The sequence below is a fragment of the Citrus sinensis genome, chromosome 9 (assembly GCF_022201045.2).
Source record: "Citrus sinensis cultivar Valencia sweet orange chromosome 9, DVS_A1.0, whole genome shotgun sequence".
Classification (NCBI taxonomy): domain Eukaryota; kingdom Viridiplantae; phylum Streptophyta; class Magnoliopsida; order Sapindales; family Rutaceae; genus Citrus; species Citrus sinensis.
Window position 1 is genome coordinate 28,498,197 of NC_068564.1, and position 20,237 is coordinate 28,518,433.

At 34.4% G+C, this 20,237-nt stretch overlaps 4 protein-coding genes across 6 annotated transcripts; 3 read left to right on the plus strand and 1 right to left on the minus strand.

Moving 5' to 3' along the window:
* The first annotated feature begins 2,155 nt into the window (after positions 1-2,155).
* Positions 2,156-5,665, plus strand: LOC102610473 (cysteine synthase 2). Of its 2 annotated transcripts, XM_006474838.3 has the most exons (6): positions 2,163-2,466; positions 2,653-2,727; positions 2,936-3,079; positions 4,112-4,501; positions 4,583-4,818; positions 5,068-5,665. In XM_006474838.3, the coding sequence occupies exons 1-6, from the start codon at positions 2,239-2,241 to the stop codon at positions 5,288-5,290; spliced, it is 1,296 nt and encodes a 431-aa protein (XP_006474901.1). In that variant the 5' UTR covers positions 2,163-2,238; the 3' UTR covers positions 5,291-5,665. The 2 variants fall into 2 exon arrangements, with proteins under 2 accessions (XP_006474900.1, XP_006474901.1); XM_006474837.4 differs by having other exon boundaries at positions 2,156-2,466; positions 4,112-4,818.
* Positions 5,666-5,915: 250 nt separating this feature from the next.
* On the minus strand, positions 5,916-8,380 carry LOC102610163 (uncharacterized). Its single transcript, XM_006474836.4, has 3 exons — positions 8,122-8,380; positions 6,513-6,613; positions 5,916-6,336 (listed from the first exon to the last, which is right to left on the minus strand). Exons 1-3 carry the CDS (start codon positions 8,174-8,176, stop codon positions 6,052-6,054), a joined length of 441 nt encoding a protein of 146 aa, XP_006474899.1. The 5' UTR covers positions 8,177-8,380; the 3' UTR covers positions 5,916-6,051.
* Positions 8,381-10,757: 2,377 nt separating this feature from the next.
* LOC102609854 (hypothetical protein) lies at positions 10,758-12,116 on the plus strand. Its single transcript, XM_006474835.4, has one exon. It carries the CDS (start codon positions 11,156-11,158, stop codon positions 11,894-11,896), a length of 741 nt encoding a protein of 246 aa, XP_006474898.1. The 5' UTR covers positions 10,758-11,155; the 3' UTR covers positions 11,897-12,116.
* Positions 12,117-14,045: 1,929 nt separating this feature from the next.
* LOC102609385 (DEK domain-containing chromatin-associated protein 4) lies at positions 14,046-19,723 on the plus strand. 2 transcript variants are annotated; one of them, XM_006474833.4, is made up of 12 exons: positions 14,046-14,207; positions 15,191-15,936; positions 16,033-16,066; positions 16,421-16,500; positions 16,705-16,764; positions 16,955-17,065; positions 17,353-17,430; positions 17,535-17,618; positions 17,858-18,419; positions 18,550-18,662; positions 18,879-18,909; positions 19,272-19,723. In XM_006474833.4, the coding sequence occupies exons 2-12, from the start codon at positions 15,286-15,288 to the stop codon at positions 19,430-19,432; spliced, it is 1,965 nt and encodes a 654-aa protein (XP_006474896.1). In that variant the 5' UTR covers positions 14,046-14,207; positions 15,191-15,285; the 3' UTR covers positions 19,433-19,723. The 2 variants fall into 2 exon arrangements, with proteins under 2 accessions (XP_006474896.1, XP_006474897.1); XM_006474834.4 differs by lacking the exon at positions 14,046-14,207 and adding an exon at positions 14,397-14,583.
* The last annotated feature ends 514 nt before the right edge of the window (positions 19,724-20,237 follow it).

Genomic DNA, 20,237 nt, shown 5'->3' on the forward strand with positions numbered 1-20,237 from the left:
ACAACTACGATAGTAAAGCACCCACTTTCGAGAGCTGGGGAAAGTTATGGACGTGGATCGTGGGGGGGGGGGTGGATTCGTAGGAAGGCTATAAAAAGGTAATCGAAGAAGGTAAACGGTTTAGACATTTTCACATTAGAATTTAAGGAAAAACATCTTTATTGAGAGAAGAGAGAAAAACTCAAAGGTATTTTTTATTGTCTAAGAGATTAAAGAACATCCACGAGATTAATGGCCGAGTTTCCCACAAAAATAAATCAACATTTCTGACTTAAGCGTCAGAGGGTTTTCCCGGCGTGCTCTGACCAGTTTCTGTGTGCGCGGGAGTCTGCTAAAGTAGAAGTCATACGGGGCATTGTTCTGCTCAATTAGAAGGGTTACGAGAAGAATCTGCTGTTGGTCGTGAATTCAGGAGTTGAGGAAAGATCCTGGTCATGAACGAGCAGACACCAGAATCTCGCATCAACATAATGTATTAATTTTGTTCCACTAATTTTAATTAATAGTACATAATATTTATCTTAAGAAAAATAAATCTAACCATTTGTTAACCGTTTTAAGGGGTGATAGAAATTTTATAAAATGGTAATGATAACCTTTAGAGTTTGAAACAAGAGTGATGGTAGAGTAACGATGAGCAATTAATTGAGTGGTTGGTAATTTTTTATAAGATTCAAATGAATTAATTGTATTATCTTACCAACAATTGATGAATACTATATTATTTAAGATAATTTCTTTTTAAGATAAAGGATTTGAGATGTGTAGTACCACTCTCGAAATAATTACACTTGAATAACATGTTTATTTAAAAATTATTTTTCAATCCTCTTTTGAATTTGCAATATTATTATTTTTCTTTAAATAAATGTTTCAAAAAGTTATTACTATTAAGAATAAAATATGATACCTAGATGATTATCTAAACCAAATCAAATAAATAAGCTGTAATTATAAAATTTATATAGTGCAATACCAAAAAATGATACTAACTTAGTACATACGTTTAACTAAATGTCATAAATTGAATCAATAAATTCATGGGTGAAATTGTTTGTAACATAAAAAAGACTTGATCACCTACATTTTAATAAAACTTAATATAACATATTAGAATAGCCACTATTGTGTATACTATTAAGGATATACGTATATTATTTTAACACCCATTTAGTACATCTATACTACAAAATTATGGTTTATATTACAATTAATATTATTCATGGTGGAAAACTATCCAAGGCTTATAAAATTTAAGTTTCACAAGCTCATTTCATTTTAGTTTCCAATATCACTTTGTTGTTTTCAGAAAAGTTAAATCTAACATATATTATGTTCTTGATTAGTTTTAGTGTATGAATCATGAAATATTATTTTGTTGATATTCATTGATTGTGGTTTTACATTTTATGTCACTAAGATTCATTACCTTAACGATGGTAATTAATTGTGACAATCGATAAAATATTACCCCTAATAATATTCGTATGGGAATGAATGGAAAAAAAACTAACTCGTTTATTTTTATATTTTCATTTTAAAAGCATGGTTTGTGATATTTTAATTTAAATTTTGACACAAAATATGAACTATTAATCTCTTATAATCGAATGGTTGATATTGAAAGTCAATATAACATTTTATGATGTTAAATCATCCACCAGTAATTGAATTGTATGAAATCAAAGGCTTCAATTTTTTGTTAAAATTTAGGTTCAAATGGCTAAACTCTAAAAATATATATCTAGACCATCATGTAGTCATATAACATATATAGCTGTGATGTAAATATTTCTCATTTGTTATCAAACTCATATAGTATATGTAATAATCTATACATATATATATATCTAATAATTTATTACAATGTACTAATGGTTTTATAGTAAAATTCATATCTTTATAGTAAGATTCATATAATATAAATTATTTCAATGACTTACCACCTAATTACATTTATTTCAAAGCTATTATATTTCTAAGTGTAAAAGTGAAAAAAAAAAAAAAGTAAAATTGTAACACTACAGATGGTACGTAACATTTACAAACATAATATTTCAGTTTCACTTTCCCACTAAAAGCTCATCAAAATTTGGAGCAACACGTCATAAAAAAATAAGCCGACTTATCATCCCATTAAAATTAAGAAAAACGACAAGACGTTTCAACAAAATTAGTTCCCTAAGTCGTCTAATGAGTTTTTCTTAACTTCGACGGTCACAACTTCGAGCTGCCGCGATGGCGCCTGTGACCGTGAGAGCCACGGGAGCTATTGGAGCAGCTGCCGGCATCGCCATCGCCGTCGTCACTTACTGTACTCTCTATAAGCCCAATAAAAATCGAAACTTTCGATCAATCTTCTTCAACAAGAAGAAGAAACTGAAACCGAGAAGAGGCCTCGTGGATGCCATTGGGAACACTCCTGTGATTCGAATCAACAGCCTCTCCGAAGCCACTGGCTGTGAGGTAAGTTCTGTTCTCGATCTTTTCCTCTCTTCAAGCTTCAATTTTTTATCCTTGTTTCATTTCAAGCTTTGAATTTTTTTTTTTTTTTGCCTTTTCTAATGCTATTGTAATATTGTTGATTTCTGTTTTTGAATTTAGCCACTGATTTTTACTTTTGATGTTTGGTTGGCTTGTGGGTTGTTTTAGATTCTTGGAAAGTGCGAGTTTTTGAATCCAGGGGGCAGCGTGAAAGATAGAGTTGCTGTCAAGATTATTGAAGAGGTAAATTGTTTTAATTCTCTATTTTATTGCTTTGAAATTCTGAGAAATAAAATCAGAAAATGTTGTATTTGATTTATGTAAACGGTTATAATTTTTCTGACGTTAATGGTGTTTCGAGATTTTAGCTTGCATTGCTTGTAAATGTTGAATAACTTGGTAGTTGCTTCATTTTCCTAAGGCATAATGTACATCGTGTTACTTTGTGCAGGCTATTGAATCCGGCAAGCTAACTCGGGGTGGGGTGGTTACTGAGGGGAGTGCTGGAAGCACCGCCATAAGCCTCGCTACAGTTGCTCCCACCTATGGATGCAAATGCCTTGTTGTTATTCCTGATGATGCTGCCATAGAGAAGGTATGTATTTATGTACTTTTAATGAGTTCCCAGACATTTGAATGTATGCTTCATACTCTCAGGTTTTGTTGCATTATCTTTAAAAGACTTTGAATAGTTAGAGTATACTCAGGGCATTGAAAGACATATTTCCTTGAGAGTCCTGTTGCTGCCTTGTGTGAGATATCTGTATCCTAGACAATTTTTTATGATGCAAGCTAAAAGTATCAAAGAGATTATTGTTTCCTAGGCAGATCCTATAATCAATTTTGAATACATATTTAGTTATCTACCATAGTCTGCTAAGTATAACTTTGTTAATAATTCTAGGGAAATTATCAATCGTATACCCTTAGTTTACTCCATTATCAAATTTACTACAACACTTTCAGGACATATCAGTCATCCTCCCTAAGTTGACAAAATATATATGTCGTCCACCAAACTGTTAGTTGCCATTTAAATATGATGATGTCAGAGGGGTAATCTAGTCTTTTTATATGATACAAGTGATAATTTAAGGGTATATAAGTGATAATAAGAGATTTTAAGGGTATATAAGTGATAATTTTCAAGGGTAAAATCGTCAATTCGTTACTGTTCCGTTAACTTTCAAACGGCAGCTAACGGTTTAGTGGACGGCAGATAACTTTTGTCAATTTAGGGTGGACGATTGATGCACCCTTAAAGTGTTGTAGTATTTTTTATAAAAGCACAAATTTAGGGTATACGAATGATAATTTCCCATAATTCTATCAAAAAAAAAGGATGTGCTCCTTAAATTTCCTTTGTATTATTGATTTTATTTACATTACAATTATGGAAGGTTGACATGCAACTTATTTATGCATTCTAAAAGGTGGCAATGCAGCAGTTAAGTACCTGGAAAGTGATACATCCCTTAGACCGAACTACTGAGATGGATTAAACTTATTGTTTAAACTCATTGAACATGTAGGAGATGAACCCTATTGTATTCTTTGCAATCATTTTGCCCTTTGTTTCTTTGTACTGCAATGCATTAAACTGTGTCTCTCTTGAAACTTTTCTCAGTCTCAAATACTTGAGGCTCTTGGAGCTACTGTAGAAAGGGTGAGACCAGTTTCAATTACACACAGAGACCACTTTGTCAATGTTGCAAGGAGACGGGCATTGGAAGCAAATGAGTTAGCATCAAAGCGTAGAAGAGCAGTCGACAAGGATGGAAAAGAGCTAGAGCATATCAATGGTTATGGATCTGATGGAGCAATACAAAGTTCAAAGTTTCCAAGTGATTGTACTGGTGGTTTCTTTGCAGATCAGTTTGAAAATTTAGCAAACTTCAGAGCGCACTATGAGGGTACTGGGCCTGAGATTTGGGAACAGACTGGTGGTGAATTAGATGCATTTGTTGCGGCTGCGGGCACAGGTGGCACTGTGGCTGGGGTTTCCAGGTTTCTCCAGGTTTCATTCTTTTCCTTTTCTCATTTGTTATTCATATTATGCTGTCAACGTTGCTTAAATTCTCCGAAACATGTTCAACAGGAAAATAATCCCAACATCAAATGCTTTCTGATTGATCCTCCTGGTTCTAGTTTGTTTAACAAGGTAACTAGAGGAGTGATGTACACTAAAGAGGAAGCTGAAGGACGAAGATTAAAGAATCCATTTGACACAATAACAGAGGGGATCGGAATCAACAGATTAACTCAAAATTTTATGATGGCAAAACTTGATGGGGCTTTTCGAGGCACAGATAGGGAGGCTGTTGAAATGTCAAGGTTAGTCCACGCTAAGCTCTTTCATTGTTGAGAGGGTTTAGATTCTTTGGATATTGAGGAATCAAAGATGGTGGAATTATGCTGCTTGTATTTTTATTTTTGTCCCGATCTGGCTAATATGCTATTGTGAGGAATTCCTTATTTCCCACGTCTCATTTCTGTAAATGAGAATGTTTTCCTTCCATCCATTAATTATCATCAATAGACTGGTTTAGTCAGTTTTAACATATATACTCTTTACTTGTACAGGTTTCTTGTGAAGAATGATGGGCTCTTTCTTGGGAGCTCTTCAGCAATGAATTGTGTAGGAGCTGTCAGAGTGGCACAGTCGCTTGGCCCTGGTCACACGATTGTTACAATTCTGTGTGACAGTGGAATGAGGCATCTGAGTAAGTTTTATGACGTCCATTATCTGTCTCAGCAGGGTTTGACACCTGCTGCAGCTGGATTAGAATTCCTTGGCATCAAATGAAATTTGAGGATGCCTGAGATCACTGTTCCTGTACATTCCCACCGCTCGAAAAGCATTTTATTCATCAACATATTATTTGTGAGAGGTTGCCTTAGGGGATGTGACCTGAAAATTTTGCCAATGAGTTGTTGAGCGGTAGCATTGGGCGGATCAAGCACAAATCATTTTCTTGAGGGTGCAAATTCAGATTGATCGTGATTATTTTTAATTTTTCATACAGGTATTTATTCAAGTCATTATTTTGATAGGAGTATTCTTTAGGAATATTTAGTTATTTTTTATGATCAACTTCATTTCTGCATTACAAGTAACCAGTAAAACCTTATTATTTTGGCATGCAAATATCTAATTGAATGTTTAGAGCATTATAATTTATTTCGAGATACTGAGCTACCTTTATTTTCCATTGACCTGAAGCTTACACTGTTTTGAAACAAATCATTTTGCCACAAGCACGTAATGGCATTAGTCAATTTCAGAAAGACATAATCTTCAATGTATTGCTTAATGCCTGGTCCCTTAAAAGACCACAGAGAAATCAAAACAAGAACTTGACTTTAACATAATTTTTTTTTCTGCAATGCTTTCTGCAATAACGATGATGATAACAATTAACAGCGAACAGTTTAACCGAAGACTTATTGTAGAAATACATAGCTCAATAAAATGTTGTGTACAATGAGATTAAACTTTAATGGCAGCGGTTTCCACCAAAGTCAAATTTGTCAACAGGTAAATATCCAAGCTAACCAGAACTCCAATCACTGGGGGTTCCACCTCTCAAATTGTGACTCATGGCAATGTGGGTCAAGCCAATCCCTATTAGAACCCTTTGACATGTTGGCACTTACTCTTCCGCCACCACCCACAAGCTCTCGCAGATTTTCCACCTTATTCTCCCGCCCAGGCCCACTTGTCCTCCGGTCAGCTTCCTTCAGTTTCTGTTTAAATCGTTGCTTTCGGCTAGAGGAGTTCAACTCCTGATGCTTTGGATGTGAAGGTGGGGCACCATGCGGTCCTAGATAGATGTTCTCTTCTTTTTTACCCTTTTTAGAGATAAAAGGCAACGAACAGATATAATCAAGTGTCGCTATTTATGGTACTATACTTGATAGGATAAAAGCTTCAAAGGAAAAGTTACCATGTATTCATGCTTAATGTATATTTAACTTTTTCTCTTTCTCCTGTACTTCAAAAATAGAGAAATGGAACAGGCACTGACCTTTGGGGAAGGAGGTTTCGAACTTTCCACTTCTACAGCATCTCGTTTACTTTGATCTGAGTCCCCTATTCCCAAGCTTGGAATCACAAATCCATCCGTGTCTGAATTAAGCATCACAAACATTAAAACAATTAATTACCTTGATGAGGTCAATAATAGGACAAAGTTCATTCCATGCGTATTGCCTGCGTATAATACACAGCAAGGATGTAGCCAGAAAATTGTTTCAGCTGGGGCATATTCAGCGTATGACACAGACCATGAATACAGCTTAACTGACTGGACTAATATTTAGTGAGTGAGGTTTCCCATCCATATCCAAAACTTTTATCCTTTTTTTAAAAAAGATACAATACGATCTCAAAATATTCTAATAACAGTATATGACACTACAACAATATTATATTATTATTTATCGGTAGATTTTTAGTAATTACCGTTACCCTAGCAAGGTTTTGTGTTCTGAAAGTCAATACGATAATATAAAACATTTTCATGGATACAACTAAGAAGAAGAAGAAGAAAATGAGGGAAAAAAATAAAGAACCTTATTTTTTATGGTTTCATGTTTTTTAATTAACATCTTGTTTAGATAAATTTCTTTTGTCTTCATTTAGGTGTGGCTAATTCATGTTTATAGAATCCAAATACCTAATAAATTTTTAATATTTGTTTTTCTTAAGGAGGGTTAAAATTTGAAACTCGTCACAATTACCTTGGCAATTTTAATAATTTTAATATTGAGCTGTGGCACTATCACAAATGCAAAGCAATTATGGACTGACTTAAAATTACTCTTCAAATTTTTCCAAAGCCAACTGGGCCCATGCCCCAGCTGGTCTTTGACCCGGATAGTCCTATACTGGCTCCATCAGTGATATGTAGTCCACTCTCAGGGAACTACTATTTAAGAAACATGAACCGGCTATCGGACCATACAAAATTCTAACTACTTCCCACCATTTCATTCTAAACCAATCCACAATGAAGTAAAAGTTTGACTCATCGAATGCAGTAAAGGAGAATAAACTAGAAGTAAGCAGTGGGCACCCAAAAAAAGAAATTATTGAAATGTCAAAGACATTTAGGTTGCAAAAGAAATTTGATTAGAGCATTCTTCAGATACAATCCGGCATACGTAAACAATTAGATGTTATGACAACTCCAAATTAAAATATTAAAAATGCACTCTTTTCTTCAAAGCCTTAAAAAACTTGCATTTTGGGACAGAATTACACTCTCTCACATAAATTCATGTCAAATTAAGTTATTCGTAAATTGATAAAATGCATGATTATCAATAACTCAATACAAAATCAACATACCCACCAATCAAATCCTATCAAATAATACAAAACAAACCTGCCACATGGCATTACTCCTATACTAACAGTGCCTACAATAATTTTTTAAAAATAAAATAAAATCCAAACTTCACCCAAATCAATTCATTCCCATGTCAACCTTAATTCAAAACTTAAACAAGAAACGCAGATCAAATATAACCATATTGAGCACAAAGAATATAGAAAGATCCAAACTTTTTAAGAAATTCCTGCATTTTCTAGCGAACCAAACAGAAAAATTGGAAATTTCTTTTATTGCATACCCCACTCGTCTTCTTCTTCGATCTGAGGAGTGGTGTGCACTGGAGAGGGTTCCATTGGACGCTGACGATCATGGATTTCAATGGCCAAAGGGCGATAAAGCCCGGATGGGGAGCGAGATCAGATCAAAATCAATCACCGAAACCAAACCCCAAGTCAAGCAATCTGTGACCGTTTGATTATATAAGAGCTTAAATACTGATGAATTAACAAATATGGAAGGTTTTTGCTTTCATTTTCAACAATCCCTAACCCTAGACTCGGTTATATATAAACTATATGCAAAAAAGACGGTTGTGTTTAATTTTTATTATGATTTGACCCGTGCACAATTTCCATATTGCCTAAATTACCCTTTTCGTTTTCATGGGATTGGTTTTTGGATTGAGCCATTGTGCTTAGAATTCAGGATAGTTTTGTCATCAACGTCATTGATTTGTCTAAAAATTCATATGATGTGCGGTGTTGATTCGGTTGGAGTAAAAACGACAAAAAAGAAAAAAAAAAAGGAAAAGAACATAAAATCTAATCGATATGGTAGTAGATTTGCAAAATTGAATAAATATTTTGTAATAGATTGTTTTTTGAAAATCAAGTAATCAAATCTTGTTGTGACATCATCTCTATAAACTTGTATTTACTAATATCATGGCTAATAACACGATATTAATTTATGCACCCCAAAAAGCAATGTTTTATTGCTTTTGCCTATTGAATTGAAAAATGTACATGCACCCTACGCACACATCATTACAAAAATTGCACGAGTGACATCATTAGGGGAGCAAAGAAATTTTTGATAGATACTACATGTGTGCTCTCAAAGCACCCTTTTTTTTTTTTTTTTTTTTTTTTCCTTCCACCAAGCTATCAAGTATCAACCATTTCTAATTTAGGAGACAATAAAGATGCTGCTTAATTGGCATTGGCATGTACTTTTTTACAAACCAACAAAAATTTTGAAAGATGAGATCACTCTAAAATGAAGATGAAAGAGTGGTCTTATGTTTGTTGAAATTAAAGTGCATGCATGAGTATAACTACGCTCTCTTTATCATTTTGGGTGGGTGAAATCTAGCTCAAAAAGACCAAAAAAAAAAAAGGTTAATGAATGCAATCGGTGGCATGAAATTAAAGCTTTCTCTTTTTCATAAAGAGGGGCCATTCGTTCATTGATTTCATTCAAGATTTCTCAACAGTGTTACATAGATGCCCTGCACTTGGCCTTTTCGCATTACTTCTGCGGGTTCGTTTGCTTGTGAAGTAAGGCAGGCAATGGGGTTACCCGACGTTAACAGCCAAAAAAGATGTCTTCACGGTAATGGGCGCCCTTCTGCCTTCATGAGGGGCGATGAAAATGGAACAACATGACAATATCATTACATTTCCATGGGCTTTATTGCAGACAAACGAAAATGGGCAGGTCATAATCACTGAGACCTCTTCTTTTTGATTTATCGTATCTGCCAAATTTGTAGATCGGTTCTATTTTCACCCCCGATTTAACTTTTGCAAAACATGCCAGGCAAGTTGACCTCTCGAGTAGGTAAATATTTAATTGGTTTTACAGTGTCATCATGATCAGCGAGACGTGTTGCACATGGATTGGCAATTCCAAGACTTTTTATGTCTGTGAAATGATAAATGTTGAAAAAAAAGGGTTATTTCCACCCAGCCTCTAAATGTTTTGACATTTTCTACCGCGTATTTATATGTTTTGACATTTTTCATTGCGCACCTAATTCAGTTAATATGATAGTTATGTTTAACGGAATTATTTGAAATTTGATTAAATATTCGAAATACCTCTTATCTTGAATTAAATAGGAATGGTAATTTGTAGGCTTGGGTCTAGACTTCGAAAAGTCCAAACCCACATTATTTAAACAAAGCTCAGGCCATTTTAGACGGGCTCAGGCTTTTCTTATTAATTATAAAATGTTTTTTAATTAAGAAAAAAATTAATTTAAAGATAATTATCTAATATATAATAGAATAATAGTCCAATGCATAAAATATTAATAATACAACCTAATAAATAATAAATACTAATAATAAAAATTAAACTAATTTAGCATTTTAAGTTTTTCCTTTTATTTAAATTAAATTTATTTTTTATTTATAAATAAAAAAGCCTAGGCCAAGTCCGGCTTACTAAGCCCTTGTCTAGGCCCAACTTATGCAGGCTTTACATTTTTTTTGGTTCATATCCAGGGCCCCCTTGCAGAGCAGGCTTTATGTCTGAGCTTAGGCCGACCCGAGCTTTTTTACCAACTTATAGAGAACAATTAAATGAGATAAAATGCTAATTTAATAATTAATATTTACATTAAAAATTCTTAATGAAAGGTAATTAATAATAATTCCATGAATTAACTTATCAAATAAATTTAATTTATTATCATCAAATAATATTTAGGGTATAAACTTCTAAATTTATCCTTTGACTGTTAGAATAAACGGTCAAATTAACAGATTTAGGTGTGTGATAGAAATTATTGAAATATTTGGGGATGTGATGAAAAATGTTGAAATATTTGGGGACCGGACGAAATTAACCCAAAAACAAACTATTCTAGTGTTTTACTTCTTTTAAGAGAATCAATTGCTGATAAGAACAAACTAGTATACTGTTGGTCCTTAATGAGAAATTGAACACAAGACCTTAGTTTACTATGTGTTTATTTTCTAATGAAAAGGGCTGTATACAACAAGTGATTTCACCAGAAACAAGGTCCTAGAAAACTTGAAAAGCTCATTTCTCCAGTAGTCAACTGCAAATTTCCTTGGAAGCTCACCAAATCAGGCACAAAGATTCTGGTAAACCACTTTTGCTTCGTCTTCATACTTAGCGTACTCCAAACTCCATTGTAGCCTCTCTCTTTTTTATTTCTGAGCAGCAAAAACTTCATTGCTTTCCACTTTCCAGTCAATAAATATGAGTGACATACTATTACTACTTGCATTTGCTCCTCTCGGATAGTAGTAACCCTTCGTCGCATATCTTTTCTGCTATATATTTCTAGATCTCTGACGATGGGAAAATTAGTAAAGTGTCAAATCTTTTCTCTACTAATTTGTCTTGCACTTGTCCTTGTTCCTTGTTTGGTTCTCAGTTGTTTCCTAGGTTTTGGCTTACTTTCTTTCATAGTTACAGTCTCAATCTTGATTCTGTCAACCATTTACTTAGTCAAATTCTCAAGAAAGCAGCAGCAGCAGCAGCTTACTTATGTTGATGAGAAAGCAATTCAAAATGAAAATCCCATGTGTGATTCAGTTCTTGAGAATGAGCCTGACGATGAGAAAATAGAACAAGTGATTGAAAATGTTGCACGAGATAAAGCTGCCCAAGAAAGTGAAGTTGGCTTTGTACATGAGCCTGAAGATTTTCCATCAGACAGTGATACCATTGATCATGACTCAGTTTCAAGTGAAAACATTGAGCTCGATTGGGTGAGAGGCAACAACATTGTCGGTCAAAATGGATTAGTGATTTCAAGCGGGTCAGTCTCAGAAGATGATGAAGATGGCCTCATTGAAATTGCCATTCCAGGCAGCACTGATCACTCCACTTGCAACTTGAGTGAGGAAGAACCAAGGCAAAAAGTTCGGTCGAATAATTTGCCTGATGATTTCTTGCCTGAATCCTTTATGAGGCAACAAGGCCTGTTGGAGATCTTTGCAGATGTTAATGAAGTGAACGAGGAGGAAAATTTGATTGAAATTGACATTTCCATGGGCTCCATCAAATGTCCAAGGTTTGAAATTGAAGCATAAGCAAATAAATGTTCTAGGGTTCAATATTGCTCTATAAAAATTTTGATTTCTATAAAGTTTGATCTTGTCGACTTGGCATCGCTTTAGGTTTCAGTATGTTTTATTTTATTTTTTTTCTATTAAATGCTGATACATAATCAAATTATGCACTTTTTTATTTGTCAGCTTAGCTTTTGCTAAAAAGTTAAAAATGTTTGATGCTTTTTTCTTTAGCCTTCGGTACTTTTTCTAACAAAATACTCAAGTTTCACTTTGTTCCTGTTCTGTAACATTGATTCGAAGATATGAGCCATAGGGTAATATTTGCTCGTGACCAACATTTGTGCTTTCAAAAATAAAAAAGTGTGCTCTTGATTCTTTTCTTTAGTTTTACTCAAGATTTCATGGGGTATATAAATAAGAATTGACAGATGTTTCTTTCTTTTCCCTTTCTTGGCTGAGATAAAAAGTCCAGTGTGATGAGATTTCAGTATACACTAAAGAGGCACACTCAATTTGTCAAATAATGAGCCAGATTAAACTCAAAAGCCCACTTAAGTTGTAAGATAATGTCGGACGGATTGGGTACCCAAAAGCATTTTATCTCGCAAGACCCCATTTTCTTCTTTTACTCCATTAAATTTTAAAAGTACCCTCTTGTCTATATATCTTTTTTCACCATTTACTTCTAAATTTTCTTGTATTATTTCGTAATTATTTTTTTCTTTTTAAATAATTTTATCAACACATTTACATGCAAGTCTATCATCCATTTTTTTTTTTTGGGGGAAAAAAAATTGATAGTCTGTTATATAAGTGTCTATTAGAGGCTTTTTTAGATAAGTAAATTTTTTAAAATTCAATGTTTTAGAGTAAAAAAAAAGAAATTAAAAAATTATCAAGACTAACATCTTGTTGCACTGCTCATCAAATCGCTATAGAATGAATGGAACATTTTATTTCAACAAATAAAAAAATTTGCAACATGCAAAGTGAAAATACAAAAGAGAATAGATATACAACCAGCACAGCTTCCGTTGTTTACGATAATTTCAACATCAGAGGGGCCTCGTGAGATGAGAGCAGGGGGACCGAATAAACCACACTCCTTATCTTTTTCTTCATGAGTTGTGTTATTGACAACCTCTCTATTATCTTCATTAAAAATAATAATAATAACAACCCTCTATTATCCTCTAAACCCCCCCCCCCCCCCACCCCCAACCCCACATTTTTTTTTAATTCCTAAAATAACCTCCTTAGTAAACAGGAAGGGTTCTATAAGAGAAATAGTGGGGTGCCTGCCTGTGGCGCCACTCTTTCTTCATTCATACCGATTCTATAGGCCCCTCCTTTCCTTTTCAATCCAAATTTGGATGATTTGATAACAATTAACAAGTGGCAATAATACACCCAGATTTTTTTTTTTATTTTTTTTTTAGATCTATATTCACGTTACTTCTTGGTACCCTTGAAGCTTCCTCTATAATTAAATTTGAGATTCTGATCTCTATGTGATAGTTCAATCAAGTTAATCCGTTAACCCAATACCTCATCTGCTGATGAATAAATTATTAATTTCTTTTTTAATGGGAAATTGTCACTTGCTATGGCATCAGAGGCATCAGACAATTCCAATTTGAACAATGACAAAAGCCAACTTTAGAAATAATCATTTTCATGCCAAATTAACAATAATTTTACTTATAATTATAGACTCGACAAAAAAAAAAAAAAAAAAATAATACGAATTTATTTCTAGTGGATTGGCCTAAGAATTTTTAAACAATTCTTTTTTTTTTTTTTCAAATCAGGCATCTGAGTTTAAATTCAACGTGAGGTTACGGAATTTGAGTTTTCAGTGCCCTTACTTACTTTTCAGGAGAAGAGAAAAAATTGAAAGAAAATAACGTGGATTTTCAGAAAAAAATAATAATAATAAAAGAGTTAAAAAGAAAAATACAAAAACATCCACTGAAGCGCCACTTTCACTGCCGTGGGGACCACCACTACTCGCGGATGCTCAGACACAACTCAAAACGAATATCACACAGCAGCCGTTGATTTCCCTAGATACCCTCACCCTCGAATCCCGTCCGTCCATTCGTTTCCGACCTCGAACTACTCCCTCGATCCTACGTGGCACTTAACAGCATTTCAAATCCGGATTTCAAGTCCGAACTATAAATAAATTCACAAATACAGCCAATTTATTTTAATAACAATATTTATTTATTTATTTATTTTTATTTTTTAAAGATGTCAAACACTGAAAGAAAGACAAGTAGAGTTCAGAGTCTGTTTTCTTTCGAGATTTGAGTTTAAAATCTCTGTAAGTTTTTAAATTCTATGCTTGTAATTATTTTTTTAATTATCAATTTCTTTGGGTAATTTTATTTCTAATTACGGTAAATTTTTTCTTTTTTTATTTTGTTGTCTGTTGAAGGTTAGGGTTTTCGATTGGTTTGTAGCTTTTGTTGTTGTTGGTGTTTTTTTTTTTTTTTTTTTTTTGGGGTTGAAATTGACTTACTTGCTGTGTTTTTTGGCTGAGAAAATGTGAAAATTTGGAGAGAAATTGAGGTTTGAATTTTGAAAGTGAGGTCTTTTATCTTTTTTGAGGAGATGTTTTGTAATTGAAAGTGTGAAAAATTGGGACTTTATACGAAATTGAGTTTAGCTTTGCCCATTTCAGCTGAATTTTTATTTCAGTAAGTATTTTCCTGAACTTCGTGTCATTTATTCAGCAAACTAACATAGGGTTTTTGCTGTGTTTGTGGCTCTTCTTACTGGTTTTTGGTGAAACCCGTGTTAAGCTGTGTTTGGTGGCTGGGAAAATGTTGGAATTTGATTAGAGATTTTGAGATTTGAATTTTGATACTGATGTATTTTATCATTTTAGGGAGGAAAAAATGGAACTTTTTTTTGCATTTTACTTGATACGGCCTGGTTTTAGTTTAATTTAGCTGAATTCAGGGAAAAGAAATCATAAACCCTAATAATTGAGTCGTCTTTTTCTTCAACTTTTTGTTATTTTCTTAGCAACCAACCAGAGGATTTATTTAACTTACATTTTTTTTTTCTCTGTCTTGAGAGTTCATTCAGGCTTGCTTCATTTGTATTTATGGGTTAGTTTTCGGTTTATTTTAAGGAAAAAAAGTTTTGAAGGGATTTATTTATTTACTTTTAGAAGAGTATTTGACTTAAGAATTTTCAGAACTTGCTGTACTATGCTAGTATTAAGCAATCAAACTGTTCTGTTTTCTGGGATATAAATTTGATCGATAAATAATTTACTTATTTATACTATTTGTGCAGCTTTTATTGGCATTGAGTTGTGAGAGATTCTTGAATAGTTTGATCAGGCACAAGAACGGTTTCTGTTGAACAGCTTACTTTGAATTAGGTTGATTATGGGTGAGGAAGAAACAAAGAGTGAAGCTCCTCAGGCAACAGAAAATGGGACAACTAGCTTGCCAGAGAAACGAGGTGAAGCTGTGGCTGTGGGAAAAGAGGTGAAGGAAGATGATGGTGTGAAAGATACGGAAGAAGATAAGAAAGCTGATGAACAATCTGAGACTGACAAGATGGATGAAGACTCAAAAATCAAGGAAAATAACAAGTCAAAAGAAGATGAGGGAACAGAAAAAGAAAAGGACACCAAAGAAGAGGAGGATACCAAGGAAGAAAAAGAAAATGAAGAAGATAAAGAAAAAGAGGAACATAAGACTGAAGCAATGGAAGAAGAAAATGGACCAAATGAACACGAGGTGGCTGAAGAAAAAGTGGGGGACAAAGAAGATGGGAAAGTGAAGTCTGATGAGGCTGAGGACAATGTACAGAAGGATGTAGAGACTAAGAAGGAGAAAGGTTCAGCAAAGCGTGCTAAAGGGAAGAGTGATGGGGCGAAAGCTAGAGAAAAGAAGCCCAAGATAGTGAAGGAGAAGAAAGAACCAGAGCCAAGAACTCCTACTGTTGATCGCCCCGTTAGGGAGCGGAAATCTGTTGAAAGACTTGTGGCATCTATTGAGAAAGACTCCTCAAGGGAACTCCATATTGAAAAGGTTTTCTTTTTAACTATTTTTCTTCATTCATATAAATGTAAATTTTGTGCCTCACCATGACTTTGTTTGATGTATATTCTTACATGGATTTTGTAGGGTAGCGGTACTCCTTTAAAAGATATTCCTAATGGTATGCCTATCTTTCTAATGTCATCTATTTTTTATTATTATGTGCTATCCTATTACATATATATACATATTTTTCCTGCTATTAAAGTTTATGGCATATCTGAATGATCATCCCTTAACTTTTACTTGATAATGGCCTCGTGACATCGATTTAAGTTTATGACTAAATCACTATATGATACCGTGGACCTTCAGGTTTTTGAGATCTCCATTTTTAAAGTCTTAAAAAATGAAACTTTTTGCAGAATTGAGCTTAATATAGCTTTATTTTAGCTTAATTTATCTTCTGTGTGCATTGGCATGTCAATGCAGAGTAGTTAATGAATTATATGTCCTCTTAATGTGCTTTCTTCAGTGGCGTTTAAGTTGTCTCGAAGGAAGACTGACGACACCTTCAGACTGCTGCATTCAATTCTCTTTGGAAGGAGGGGAAAGGTAATCTGAGTGCTACGATTTCCTTGCTTGATGTTCATTTCCTGGACAATGTAGTTCACTATGAGGACGTAGTAAATAGATACCTGCATGCATGCAGATGTGCTGTATTAACTCCATGAATATAAGACGGTTTTGGGTCTTACTCTGACGCTTTTATTGGTTGTGCTAAACTTCCTTTATGTCTCCCATTTCTTTCATTTGCAGGCATTTCAGGTCAAAAGCAACATTTCTCGTTTCTCTGGATTTGTGTGGCATGAGAATGAGGTAAAATAATTGCAGTTTTAAGAAAGAAGATTGATCCTCTCTACATACAGTATGTTATGCATATAGCATATGTTAGGGCTTTAAGTATGTTTTCTTCTTATGTACTACCACATATTTGGTTTGCCATGTGATGGTCGTGAGTGAAAATTTTGACTTGGATGCATTTATTTTTTATTTTGCGTTCCTACAGGAAAAACAAAGGAGCAAAGTGAAAGAAAAATTTGACAAGTGTAACAAAGAGAAGTTACTGGAATTCTGTGATGTACTAGACATTCCAACTTCCAAGACCACTAGGAGGAAGGTATGTCAATTTGCTGCTGCATTGGCTAGACTGTTTATATAGACTATTTTTTTAGTTTTCTGTCCAAATTTTTTGCTGTATGCTGTCTCATCTTCTGGAGAGTGGCCACTATCTCATCAGTTTACTTTGAGCAAAATGAACCTTTTCAATTGTAAATCTCTTTAATTGTCTGCATAAGTACATGTGCACAAAATATTCAGGATTTGTCAATTTAGCTTCTCTGCTTGAATTTAAAAAATTGAAGATATCAAGTGATATGTCTTAATGAGATTAATATGCATGTGCAGGAAGATATTGTTGCATCGCTGATTGACTTTTTGGTGGCTCCTCATGCTACAACTACTGTGCTGCTTGCGGAGAAAGAGGTTTGGTTACTTTAACAAAAAATGAAAAAGAAAATTGACTTTACAGATGGCTGTTGTTTCTTGTCTGCTGTATCTCTTATTATAACATTCTGTTTGTAACTCAGTCAAATAAGAGCAATAAGCGCAAGAGGGTAACTAAACAAGGTTCAGCAACATCTGGGGGCACACCTTCTAAACGTTCGTCTAAGGTATTAGTTTACTTCAATTGAAATCAGAAAGACGGTTTACGATTATTGCAGCTAATTGTAATGGTTAGAATACCTTTTGGTTTTCAGTTTTACTATATCCGAGGAGATGGTAATCCAATTCATCATATTTTTAGGCTAATGGTGACTGATTTGATAATTGTTTGCAAATCTGCTGCTCTTTTCTTTTAATAGCATTATTGTTTCTTTTAAAAAATATAAGGTTATTGGTTGTTTTATAGAGTCAAAGAAAGACTGAAAGTGCTTCAAAAACGGGGAAGAAGAGTATTCCTGACACTGATGATGAATCTGAAGAAGAAGAAGAAGAAGGAGAAGACGAAGAAGAAGAAGAAGAAGAGGAAAAGGAAGAGGAAAAGGAAGCAGAGAAGGAAGAGGAAAAGGAAGAAGAGGAGAAGGAAGAGGAAAAAGAAGATTCTGAAGGAGAAGAAAAAGAAAATGGCGTTCCAGAAAAATCAGATGATGATATGCCTGAACAATCTGAAAGTGAGGACAAAGATGAATCTGAGGATGATTCTGAAGAAGATGTCCGAAAGCGCAAACATTCAAAAGCTTCGAGTGCAAAGAAGGTATCTGGTGGAAAATCTAGGACCAAGAAAATTACAGTTTCAAATAAGTCTAGTCCTCCACCAAAAAGAACACCCAAAAAAGCATCAGCTAGACGGTCCAAGGGTGATGAAGACAGTGATGCCAGTCCGAAAGTATTCTCTAGAAAGAAGAAAAATGAAAAAGTCCCCAAGGAAAAGACTTCAACTCCAACAAAATCTACTCGCAAGGAAAAACCTGGTAAAATAGTTGCTGTCAACTTCTTTCACACTCCCTTTTTCTTAATTTTTCCTTTTGGCTAGACCAAATTATTTGTGTTTGCTTTTTCTTAAGCACTAATATGCTGAAAGTTGCTCTTAAAATAATTCAGGGAAAAAGGCTGCAAAAGGGAAGGAAAAAGCTAAAGAGGAGAAGTTGAAGCTGACTGATGAGAAGCTAAGAGACGCTATATGTGAAATTCTCAAGGAAGTGGACTTCAACACGGTGAGATTTGATATCACTATGATCCAATTTCTCATAAACACTACACATTCTTATTTCTCCAATTGCTTTGGAAGACGGGAAAAGAAATTAGATGGAAATACTTTAAATGGTTTCAATCAGTAATTTCTTTCACCAAAAAAAATATAAAAAAGGGGAATGCTGCAGTAATTTCTAGCCTTGTGTCTTATCACTAAGTTGTATTGTTTTATTTTTCAGGCTACATTCACCGACATTCTGAAGCTACTTGGTATGCCTTCATCACCTTCATTTATTGCATTTATTTTCAGCATTTTGAAGTTTCCTATCATCAGATGATACCGCTCAATTGTCTAAGCTTTTAAACAAACTTTATCTGGTGCATGATTCTGAACTGCTGAATATCTGTAAAAAGTTAATTAGTTATTTGTAATACTCAAAAGAAATAAATGGTTAACATCTTTAGAGAACCACTCATAAAGGTTTTGTACAAATGTTGTACCTGTTGACCAGCGATGTCAATAACTGCTGCCCAAGATTAGAAGCAATCCCTGCTGATAGATACCTTGTACTAGGAGTAAGAAACACCCTTAAACTATTCTCTGCCTGATGGGAAATTTGATCAATTTACAGCTCAACAATTTGACGCCGATCTCACATCAAGAAAGTCATCAATAAAGCTCATGATCCAGGAAGAGCTCACTAAACTAGCTGATGAGGCAGATGATGAAGATGGAGAAGGTGATGCTGAGAAAGATGAATCTCAGGTGGCAGGTCAAGAGGTCGAAGCCTGACAATCTTCAAAATGGAACGTGACCGTCTCAAACTATTGTACCTATATTTATATGCCTTTTGGTTACTCTTCAGAGTCTAGTTGTACCGTCTGTATCCTTTAGTCTGTACCAACTAAAGCTGGCTGTAACTTAGTGTTAATTTGCTGGCAATTAAACTAGAGATAAGTAGAAACCAGAGGAGCTGGATGGATGTACTGAAGGCTTGTCGTAGAATTTGCCGCTTGTGTACACAATAACATAATTTGTAGGAACCTTTTGACCTTTTGTGGAGTAAAAAGATTTGACGGTAAAGTCTGGTTTCATAGTTATCCAACCTGGGACCTTCAAAAGCTGGCAATTCATTCCAGGTATGTGCTTATCAACATTAATTTTCAAAGAAATGATTGTTGCATGATGAGATGATTCATGGCCTCATGGGACCCTATTTTTGGATGATAATATTTGTTTGGTCTCTGCCTTATTAATCGAGCCGCGTAATTTGTTTCTCATTGTTGCTGTGTGCCACTGGCCATGTGATACTGAAGATCAAGCTTTGCTGACCTGAGATTGCTTGAATGCTTTGGTTGTCTGGTTGTAAATGTCTGTTTACTGTACAAATGCGAGATTTTGACTTCTAAAGTCTTTGTAGCAAGTACCCTAATGCCCGTTTTTCATTTACATATCGAGCAGGATGATGACTAAATGCAGAATTGGACCACAAAGAGTCGAGGGGTGGTGACTAGACCAGATCTTGTTTATAGCTGACAATCCCGCCAATCTGAAAGTATCCATACCGACGCAATACTCCAGTGAATTTATCTTGATT